The following is an 11,786-nucleotide window of genomic DNA, read 5'->3' as shown; positions in this document are numbered from 1 at the left end:
AAGCCCGTTGAATATATGTATTTGGTACTTAATCCACATCTCCTAGGGAAAGCACAGATTTAATCATCAAATTAAAGTAAATCTTTCTCAGTGTTACTAGTTTATCTACATCATTTGGATACCCTTGACATTTGATGATTTTTAGTTGCACGACATCCTTACATAGTGAGAGACTTTTCTTTCTTTTTATTGTTATTTTCTAATTTTATTTTCAATTTACATTCATATTTTAAATGCATAACATTACTTTTATTTGGGACAGATTTGGAGTAACTTTTTAGAAAAATCATTTTATCGGGGGCTCTTACAGCTCTTATAACATTCCATACATCAATTGTATCAAGCATATTTGTAGAGAGATTTTTCTTGATATTAAATCTCAAGGATTCAGATGAAATAATATGGCAGCACTGCCACAGAGTAAATTTCCAGTATACAGATGTCAGAACTGAGGACTAAAACAGTAATAGTTTCAGCAAAAAACCAAGAATGTTTTATGTAAATGGTGTGTATGTGTTCCTGTGTGTTATCTATGTTTTTTGTTTTCCTGGTGAGTTACACCAATCATTCTGAGCATGAGGATGATTATGGAAAGCAGTAAAATGATTGGAAGAATTCAATACATTATGTTTCCAGTGTGGTTTTAATTCATAATCTACAAAGCATTAGGGAAAGCTGATTGTAGATACATTAATCAAACCAATGTACCCCCCAATGAACAAGCATCAATTAATGATAATGCAGCCAGAAACAGGCTCTTTTCGTTTCTGGAACATCAACCGCCTGCTTTACGCGTTTCTCCCCCTTCCATGCCTGGTGAGTGCAAACTTTGAAAAGATTGTGAATATTTCAGTACATTCAACAAGCACATCAACAGCTATGCAAAGCCTGTTGAATAACACTTAAGAGGAAGACCATGGTCAGTCAGCATTAGAGACATTTTGATATTAACATCCACGTAGAACAAAGTTCTGGCCGTCCCTGGATAAGAGGGCTTTCCTTCTGGTGTTTTCTTCACTTTTACATACAATAGCAAAACAAAATGAAACAGAACTGTAAAAGTCACTTTCAGAAAGGTGTCAAGTTTGACTTTCACAGGACTTTAGCTGCAAATTCTGTTTGCATATACAATCATTGTGCTGACAATTGCCCATGGCAGGGGAAGCTGGAGAGCGTGCACTCCGGACAGAGGTCACAGCGGAACATCAGTCAGTGACTTCTCCTCAGGTTTTGCTAAGGTAGCCCACATGGTACACGATGGCTTGAAATTAGTTGGGATTCACTACACAGTTGGTCAATTTGAGTGTGGAACAGTGCCAACAAGCACGAGGGGCACCGTCCCTTTCCTATAATGGAAAATGCTACCGTGTGCACCAATATGCACTTAGAAATAATCACGATTCCTGGCAAGTCTAGTCGTTTGGAATGTCAGTATACATAGTTATATGACCTTCAAGGAATTTACTCACCAAAAGAGTCTGAGGAAAATACTGAATACTTCACAAAGCCCACTATATTTAGCAACCCAAATATGTTTTAAAATGGTATCCAATCTCCCAGCTAGACATCTTGAACTATTTACATGGCCAAGCTCCCCAAATCAAAGCAAGCCAGGCGCTCTCACGGGCAAAACTGGACTGCATGTGAAAGGGGAAATGAGACAGTTAAAACCCTCTCAAGACAGTCTCTGTGTCAGCTTGTGTACGGGGTCATTTCTAAAAGCGAAAAGATTCTCCTGAGAGTCACGGATGTCCCTCAAGATCGTTTCGACTCCTCTATCGCTGGACACTCACCTCCCGAAGGTAGCGGATTTTAAAATTCAGACAAGGTGCCAGGACAAACGGTTCACTGAAAATGATATTTACACAACCCATCACTCATTCCTTCAACCATCAAAAAAGGAGAAAAAAAAAGAAGAACGATAGAAAGGCATACTGATTATCCTTAGAAAAGATTAATTTTCTTTTGTATTTAATGCAGTGAATGTATGTAGTCAACATCTGATATCTGATACAATGAAACAAACAGTAATTAGTCATCTGTTAATGGTTACTCTCCACTAAGTGCATCTGAGGTTGTAGAATATCAGGCTTGTGGACATCTGAGGAGACACGGTCAGCACAGAACATACACCTCACATGTGGTATAATCGAATGTTCTTTCCAACAAATTCTCCCATCAATAAAATGTCTGTGGTAACATCAACTTTGTGGTGCATGATGCCTTAGGAACAAGCAGTGATGTATTCGGATGTAAGCGTGTTATTATACATGTGATGTGCTTTTTAGCGCATATTGAGGTCAAAGCCATTCTGTAGAAAGGGAATTTAATCGACATTCTTTCAAGCGTTGTGTATAAACAGATCAAAATAGTTTTATCATAAGAAACAGTATTTAACAATATATTTCTAAAATAAAAAATACTTTAAAATTCAGCTTTGATTTGATTAAATTTATTTTCTTAAAGAATCTTCCATTAGGCTGAAATATATATTTCTCGCTTTATATATATATATGTATATTTCTGGCTTTTCTATATTTTCCCAGCACAACCCCAACCCAAACCCCTATTCTGGTCTATTATTAATAAAGTAGTGCAAAATGCTTTCTGTAACCATTTCAACCTCACTTATCTCCGACCAAGTTAGGAGACACGTTCTCATAGAGTGAGTGCTATCTCCGTAGGCACAACTCCCTCTTGATATACCAGGGAATAGGTCACAGAAACTACCATAGAGCAGTGGGGATGCATTTGAAACAGATTCTATGGTAAGGAGTGAAACATTTTTAAAGGCAACCCCCTCTCCCCATAAGCAGTTTATTTTACAAAACAGGTTTTCATGCACTCATGTGATCAGGAATGACACACCCTCACCTAAATGAACGTAATGAAACACTGGCATATCACTTAGCACACTGCATTCTCCTCTACATTGAAATTCACACTAATAACAATGATCATAGTATGCATTAAAGTATGTCAGTAATCTAATGAGAAAGCAAATAACTTTTGGTTGTTGTTGTTCCCTGGGAGAACACTTGAGTATTAAAGGTTTTTTTTTTAGATGCACAAAGGCAATAATATGACACTAAAAGCAATACAGATTTCGTGTGCTAGTATTTTTGACAATGGGACAGGGTTGCTAATTTACTAAATCAGTACAAATTAAAGTGGTGGTAGTAGTAGTAGTAGTAGTCGTTGATATAAAAGTTCAGTTAGGCAATCATGTATAAACCTGGCAGTATTTATGTATAGTCCTGTAGAGATTTTCAGGTTTTAGATGGAATGATTGAAGGTTTGAAAGTTTTCTTTTCTGAGTTGCAGGGTGTTGAAGATTCTCTTGAAGGGGTTCATGTACCTTAACTTGGCAGCTTAAAATTAGCGTGTGTGTGTGTGTGTGTGTGTGTGTGTGTGTGCGCGCGCGCCAGAGAGTTGATTTCCAACTCACCGAGAGATCGGCCCACCGGACCCACTCGGGGGTTCTGTGGGAGAAAGTCCCTGGCTCCAGTGAAGCGGACAGCCCAGGAAGCCCTCTGGGACAGTTCTAGCTGGCCATGTGAGGTCACTATGGGAAATCAGCACGTCAGTCAAAATAACGTGCATAGGAGCGAATGTCAGAGTCTGAAGTCAGAACCCATGCTCCACAGGAACGGATCCATTCCATGATTCAGGTTTGGGATTTGCCCTCTTTTAAAAGATACAAAGCATACAAAATTGGAATGGATTACTTTCAGGATAAAAAAAAGAGTTACATTAAAAAAAAACTTTTAAATTAAATTGACATTTTACATCTTGTGTAGATTTAATCAGAGCCCACCTGAGCATTTAATTTAATATTCTGGTTCCCCTACTTGTAATTAAAGGAGTGTGTATCTTCAGTGCTATCATTCTTATTTTTTGTTTCAATGTGTTATTTTATTTCCCCACAGCTCACAAGGCTTTCACACGGCAGGAGCTAAACTTTTATCAAATTGATTCTGTACAGTGCAAGTAGATTGCAAAAGACATTTGCCTTTGTACACTATTTACAAATCCTCTCCATCACAATTGAAAAACAAAACAAAACAAAATGGAGGCAAAATAAATAAAAAGCAGAAAGAAAGGAAATGCAGCCGAGGCTGAAGACTTGTCTTTTTATCTTCCCAGCAGATGCGGGTCTCCGCGGTGCTTGGAGCCGGCTAGCCAGGATTGTTTTTCTTCCTTTTGCAGGGGCTATGCGAAGGATCTGGTTTCAGTTCTTGGTATTGCACCTGTTTAAACAGAGTTCAGAGAAAGACTGGTCAGGTGGCCACTTTCTGGCAAAGGAAGGAAAAGCAAAGTAATGAGAGACGGCTTGGGGTTGGGGTTGGGGGCGGGGTGGAAAGAGCTCACTCTGGAAGCCGGTGGGATCTGCAGCTGGACAGCGGACAATAGCATGTTAGAGGCATAGTTAGAAGGGAAACCCTGCCCCAGACGGCAGGGGACTCTGATAAGAACTCAGGTAACAGGCTGTCCATTTCACACATTATTTAAAAGAAAAACCCATTTTAAGAAGTTTTGAAGGGCTAGGTAATAAATTTTTTCAATGCATTGTTTGCTAGTCTCTAGCCAGTCCACTCTTGCGTCTGATATAACTCACTGCCATCCAGTCAGGGCTGACTCATAGCGACCCTCCTGGGTTTCAGACACTGTAACTGTTTACTGGGAGAAAGCCCAGTCTTTTTCCCATGGAGCTGCTGGTGGCTTGAACTGCTGACCATGGAGATCGCAGTCCAATGAGTAACCACGGCACCACCAGGACTCCGTTCTCTCCTGATACCACTTCACAATCGATCTTATCAGGTTCATCCAAAGATGACAAGGCACAGCCGTCATGCAGCTTCTGAAGATCTGTTTTCCTCTGGAATCCTGGCTGGGAATCTCGAGGGAGGTGGTGCTTCTCTGTCGCCCTGGAGGTCACCATGAGTTGGAATCTGTTTGTCAGTGATGGGTTTTATTCATCTCCCTTATATGCCTACTGGCCCATTTTGCTTTCATTGTCTAATATTCTTATTTCCTCCCCTCAGATATTGGTGACGTAGGTGGGTCTTCCAAATTTCATCTGACCCTTACTTGGAAGGGGATTGCCCCTGACAGCCCTGGTAGAGACTTCCCCAAACCTACTCCTCTTCTTCAGCATTCTCTGCACGTTCTTGTTGGATATTACCCCATGTGGACTAAATTCCTGAATGACAAGATATGCCCCAGGCTTTGTTAATGTCACCTGGCTCTTTAAAAATCTGGCCATTAAAAGGATATGAAATTCAAACCCGATGCCACACTAAATTAAAGTAATAATGGCAATAGCAACAGAATCTACATACCACTTGCACATCTGAAGGGACTCTGGAAAGGAAGTCAAGCAGTTCGTTGTTATCAATTGCATATGGACTCCGAAGCTTCTTTGTAAATTTATTGATGCCTAGAAAAGGGAGAGATCAAATATTATTCACATCTCCACCGTGTGGGGACTGTCTTTGGGAGAGCACTTTCCTGGCAAGACGGGGGCCAGTGATTTGGCCATCTAGCATGCATGCTGCTCTGGGGCCTTGGCAGAACACGCCTAGATTCCCGGTGTCCTCTCCCTCATTTCCATTCCTTCTTTCTCGTTTCCCCAGTTTCTCTTCTTCCTCCTCTCTTCTCAACTCAACGGCTGCTTGGGGGAAAGGCTCCCTGTTTGGGGAACCAGAGCTTGCCCTAGCACGAATGAGCAAGGGCACGTGTCTCTCACTTTCCCCCATAGTGCTCGAGTCCCTAGAATCTGTCTCCATGCTTTATTCAAGATGCAACTCATCTTTCTACATGTTGGAGAGGGTTATTTTTAAGACAAGAGGTCTAATTTTCTACACACACCCCCCCAGACATAATTTTGGAGAAGAGGGGGCTGGTATACAAGTTAAATGTTAAATGTTTAGAAGACACATGACCTTGACCCCCTACCCCTGCAATGACCTGACATTTAAAAGGGTTTACCACCATGTTTTGGAAAACATAAACTGTTAATCACTTTATATGAAATTAATAGCTGATTAAAAACCCAGTCATCTAACTTGAGCATCTAGGCTTTCAGTGGGGAAATTTAGTGCAGAATGCCCTTCTTCTGGAATTTTGAGGTTGGTCTCTGCCTCCCCAAGTAAGACTCGCGTCTTAAATTTCTGGTTAATATTTCAGCAATCACCTACCACTAAAGGAATATTGTTCTTGTTTTATTTTATTTCATGAAACACGAGGCCCAAACACATTCCCTAAAAATTACTTGTAAGACAACTAGCCAGAGAGGCCACCCCGGGTTACACAGCCAGATGTCTGCCGTGGGCTCCAGTTTCCGAGAACGCCAGGAGAAGGAGGCTCCCTGCCTACGGTGCAGCTGAGGTGCGTCGAGAGCCCAAGGCGGGTCTGACCCGAGGTAGGTTAGAGATAATAAGTTGCTGCATGTGACACACTACGCTAATTCCTTCAATAAAGCAGCATCTGTTTTAAATATCAGAGGAAGGAAGGGGAGATGAGGGCCTGTGCAATACAACAGGGGAGCAAGACCGTAGTGGGAACGCCTCCTTCCTGTGTCGTGAGAGGCCTGTGCAAGTGGGACTTTCCTGACACCGCAGACATTAGGAAGGGGGAAAATATCATTTCCCCGCAGGTCTACACGGCAGGCTAATGATAACAATACTGGGCATGCTTGTTGAGGACAGGGCTAGCCCAGACAAAAAGGATAGGGAGATAAGAGGCTAACACTGGAGGGTTTGAAGGTGTGAGGCCTTTACTCATTTTGCCCCATGTTCTTCTTTAAAATCCTTAAAACTAAGAAGAAGAAGAAATTCCGTTTGCTCTTTTTGCTTTCAGTGTAAGCTGATGCTTTCTGAATTTAAGGCCCCATTTGGTTCTTTGCATTAAAGAAAACAATTGGTTTAGCAATCTTAAGTGTATGGGGCTGCTGCAAAACGTTCATTTCTATTACCTTTTAAGGCCATTTGTCCAGGAACTCTCTGAAGCCCCATCAGACCAAGGAGAGTAGGAAATACTACTTCTACACCATCTCGCTTACATGTACGTATATATTTGAAGCCGTTAGTGCAGTCTTTTTACTTGTGAGTAGATTTGTAGAGGCTGAAAATGGAGTGTGCCAAAGCAAGAATGTTATCAGGAAAGAGACGCCAACAACCAGAAAGAATGCGGACACTGACCACCTCCTACCTGGAGACTAGGTGCTTGGGAGCTGATGGAACACAACCTATTGGCATAAAAAAAGACCAACGAAACTCCCTTTAGAGGAGTTTTTGCTGACGCATTGTAATTTAGGGCACATAAAACCCGGTTCTTGATCCTAAGCAGACTGTACGTGCCAAAGACCCAGTCCCTGCATCCTAAAGGTGACCCCATAAGCAGGCACCCATGGATGGCCTGTGCTTGCTTACACTTCACAAGATAAAGTACCATGGCACAAAAGCATATTGTCCTAAACGCACCGTGTGGATAGAAATGCCTCTGTTTGTGTGTAAGTGGTGGGAATAAATCAGCCTGCTGTCTAGACAAAGCTACACTGTGATCTATGGGGGAGCTGCGCCACTCCACGTTTATGGCATCATGGAGCCTATGGTGCCAGATAAGAAAAATGCATTTTGTGGGGAAACCTAAATCTTTATGCTGTTGTGATTTTTAACTGGCCTGTCTCTTTTCATCTTGGAGTAGCTTCATGACCATAAATACAGAGAACTACTGACAGTATAACTCATCCCTTAAAAATCATTTGTGTGCAGCAGCAGAGACAGTGAGAAAGAAAAGGCTTTACTCACCCCAGACAAGGACGATGTATCTCAGTGGGATGAAGTACAGGATGACTGTGAACACGCAGAGGGCGACAATGGCCAGCCAGCTTAAGAACGGAACGGTCCAGTTGAAAGTACTACATGAGAAATGAACCCATCAGCTGCCAGAATGAACATTTCAGAGGGTTTTTGTTTGTTTTTCAATATAAGATGAAAACAAATGCAGTTTAGACTCAACATCTGGACTCAGGACCTAGATCATTTGAATTTCTCTCTGGAATAGAAGCCAATTGGATTAGGCTATCAGGAGACACGGATTAGCCATAATTGCTCATTTCTATAAACAGAGTTAAAAGATCGGTGATGAAGGACCTTATAGCTGTCTCCAGATACCCTCGGCGATTCAAGGCCTCAAGCTGTTGCATTAGTTGGGCAACTCCTTGCCTGCTAAGAACAGATCAAAACCAAAACAAATTTCACCTTGGTGTTTCTACTTCTACAACTAGTCTCTAACCTTGTTTTCTCCCGATTTTTATAGAGGAGAATGCCCTTGGGACTGCCATTCTCCCTTCTAATCCCTCTCAGTGTTACTCACACGGAAAATAAAGATGTTGCCAGCCATTGTCTGCAGACCAGTGTTAATCCCACAGAAAATAAATTTGTTGCTAGCCATTGTCTACAGACCTTTTATACTGTAGCAGATGTCTCCGAAGTGTAGACAGACGTCCATAAAGAAAGACTCACTTCCCACCTTAGCTAAGTCTTGAATGGAATGGGAAGACAACAAAGGGGGAGATAGCACCTGACCTTGGAAAACGTCACCTGCCATCATTGCCCTCTTGCAGGACAGCCCTAGATAATTAAGAAAGGAAGTGAGTATTGCCTACTCTGATTCTCCCCACATCCTTGTTGGTAAAAGGGGATGTGACATGTGGTAGATCTATTGGAATGATTGTGAGGAGACGATGGGAGCTGGGAAATGGGGTTTACAGGAGGGCAAGCTCGGTGGTCTTCTAATACCCATGGCGATTGTCGAGTCAGGGGAGGAAGCAAGGCTGGATCTTGACAGTGAGATACCATCAGAACAGAGTTATACCATCGAATAGAAATAAATTACCAAGTTACCAAGGGGGTGGGGGAGATAGTATTAAAGAGGTGGGAAGAAATTTAGGGGAACAAAGCGAGACAAGTAGGGAAAAAGGAAAACAGAGAAGGCAAAGGAAATATTTATGTCAGAAAAGGAAAGGTTATGTAGAAAGGCCAGGAAATAGAACGTGAACATACTGAAAGAGGGTATGGTGTAAACTCATATGCACAAGTTCTGTGGTGAACCTCGGGTAGTTTTTAAGGGAGTGACAAAATGACAAAGGAAGCTGAAACAGTGTGCAGAGCCTCCAGGATCGGTGCTTAAACATGCCACCATTTAAAGTATACTATTGCTCACTTTGAACCGTTCATCAATGCACCACTGGCAAAGAGGCAGTGACATGGGGGAGAGTGACTCTCTGGCACAGTCCTGCGAAAAGAGCCAAGGACTTAGCAGCTTTGATTTCAGAGCCCAGATTCTGCTATGTGACTTTAAGTGAGTCAACCTCTCTAAGCCTCCATTGCCCCCGTTATAAAACGAGGGCAGCTTTTTCAAAAAATAATCATTTTATTAGGGGCTCATACAACTCTTATCACAATCCATACACACATCAATTGTGTAAAGCGCATTTGCACATTCATTGCCCTCATCATTCTCAAAACATTTTCTCTCCACTTAATTCCCCCGGCATTAGGTCCTCATTTTTCCCCTCCCTCCCCTCCCCCTTCCCTCATGAGCCCTTGATAGTTTATAAATTGTTATTTTGTCATATCTTGCCCTGCCCGACATCTCCCTTCACCCATCTTTCTGTTGTCCATCCCCCAGGGAGGAGGTCACATATAGTTCCTTGTATTCGGTTCCCTCTTTCCTACCCACTCTCCCTCTACCCTCCCTGTTTTGCCACTCACACCACTGGTCCTGTAGGGCTCATCAGCCCTGGATTCCCTGTATTTTCAGTTCCTATCTGTACCAGTGTACCTCCTCTGGTCTAGCCAGACTTGCAAGGTCGAATTCGAGTCATGGTGGTGGGAGCGGGGAGGAAACATTTAGGAACTAGAGGAAAGTTGTATTTTTCATCGTTGTTACATCTCACCCTGACTGGCTCATCTCCTCCCTGAGACCCCTCTGCAAGGGGATCTCCAGTGGCCTACTAATGGGCTTTGGGTCTCCACTCTGCACTCCCCCCATCATTCATTATGGTAAGATTTTTTGTTCTGATGATGCCTTATACCTGATCCCTTCGACACCTCGTGGTTGCATAGGCTGGTGTGCTTCTTCCATGTGGGCTTTGTTGCTTCTGAGCTTGATGGCCGCTTGATTACCTTCAAGCCTTTAAGACCCCAGACGCTATACTTTTTCATAAAACGAGGGCAGCTTTTATTGTGTTTAAGGAGACTGGTAGTGATGGAGGGAGCCGTGGTGGGGCTTGGGCTGCTAACCACAAGGAGAGCAGTTCAAACCAGCAAGCTGCTCCTCGGGAGAAAGATGAGGCTGCTCCTGTAAAGATTTACAGGCCAGGAAACCCTAAGGAGCAGTTTTATTCCATCTTAATAGGGTTGCTATCCATGGGAATCGACTAAATGACAGTGGGTTTGGTTTGGGTAAGGATGGCCCAGGTTTATGAATCAAGGGGACATTATCAGAGGTGTTCAACGCCAACGAGTCAAAACATTGGATTGGATTTCTTCTTGAAAGGGTCTAAGAAAGTCTCCTTAAAGAACCCCTAAGGAATTCCAGGGAAATTTAGGCTATATCGATTTAGAGTGGGATTTGCTCAGGGTAGCATCTGGGGGTGGGACGAATAATTCACATGCTGGGCTGCTAACAGAAAGCTGGATGATTCGAACCCACCCAGAAGAGAAGCCTGGCAAACCACTTGTGGAAAGACCCGCCCTTGGCGTCCGGGGGGTGGGCAGCTCAACAGTAACTCTGGGGTCCAATAAAGGATGACTGGTTTAAGGAACCCTGATGGCTTGCGGGGCTATGGGTTGGGCTGCTAACTGCAAAGTTAGCACTTGGAACCCCCCAGCCAGTCTTAGGCAGAGCCATGAGGCTGTCTACTGCGGGGCAGATTCAGCCTCGGACACCCACTGGGGCAGTTCTTTGTCCTAGATGATTGCGATGAGTCGGAATCAACTCGACGTCCGCTGGAGTTGAGAATTCAGTAGCTGGGTCTCATTCAGAATTCATCCCCCAGTGGCACGGAGCTTGTTTTCTGGGGTCTCGCTGGGCCAGCTTTCCCTAAAACTGTGTTTTTATTTAATAAGAAAGCCCCTCTGGGTGTGTCGTTCACAGTGACTCTTCAGGAAGTGTGTCTTTTTCTTGTTATGGGTGAATGAGGTCCTGTGAGGGGCATCAGGTAAAGGATCACGACTTTCCTCCTTCCCAGGTACCTGTGTCTCCTTTGTTCCTGCCACCATGTGTGGAGTGCAGGTGGCTGGGGCTCAGAGCCACTCATCACATGACTCCGGAGTGCGGGTGAGCGTCTGGCTCTGTGCTCGGAACCCCTCCCGCAGGCAGCTGACCTGGGGGCTCCCTGTGCCCCTTACTCCTTTGGGGGGGACATGTGACCAAGAACCCTCAGCAGTGCAGATTAACGTCAGAAAGTAGGCAGCCCCCGTCTATTTCTACATTCTGTATTATGGGCCTTTGTGTAAATAGCAGCTCTCCCTCCCAATTGAGATGGTGTTCAAGAAAGTTCTGGAATGGTTGTATAGTGACTACAAGGGGCAGTACGTACAAAGATCATCCCCTTTGTGCTTAAAGGCTACCTCTGAGTGTGCTTTCTGGATGGGTGTTTTGTTGTTGCTTTTCAAATCCCACGTGATTCAAGGAATACTTCTCTCTTTTTAGCCCCGAATGCCCCTGGGTGGTACCCACTCAGCGGCTAACTGAACGGTTGGAGTTTTCAGCCC

General features: G+C 43.5%; 1 protein-coding gene across 1 annotated transcript in view; it reads right to left on the bottom strand.

Annotated features, from left to right (window-relative positions):
* Positions 1 to 2,475: 2,475 nt before the first annotated feature.
* Positions 2,476 to 11,786, bottom strand: part of MCTP1 (multiple C2 and transmembrane domain containing 1) — a 337,725-nt gene continuing 328,414 nt past the window's right edge. Inside the window, exons 18-20 of the mRNA XM_045285196.1 lie at positions 7,812 to 7,921; positions 5,343 to 5,440; positions 2,476 to 4,250 (exon numbers count right to left, since the gene is read on the bottom strand). Coding sequence (XP_045141131.1) covers positions 4,179 to 4,250; positions 5,343 to 5,440; positions 7,812 to 7,921 — 280 coding nt within the window. The 3' untranslated portion in view covers positions 2,476 to 4,178. The remainder of the gene's footprint in view (positions 4,251 to 5,342; positions 5,441 to 7,811; positions 7,922 to 11,786) is intronic.

The sequence above is a fragment of the Echinops telfairi genome, unplaced genomic scaffold (genome assembly GCF_000313985.2).
Source record: "Echinops telfairi isolate 266 unplaced genomic scaffold, ASM31398v2 ScPeMD7_7469;HRSCAF=8507_1, whole genome shotgun sequence".
Classification (NCBI taxonomy): Eukaryota; Metazoa; Chordata; class Mammalia; order Afrosoricida; family Tenrecidae; genus Echinops; species Echinops telfairi.
This window is presented reverse-complemented; position numbering and strand designations above follow the sequence as displayed.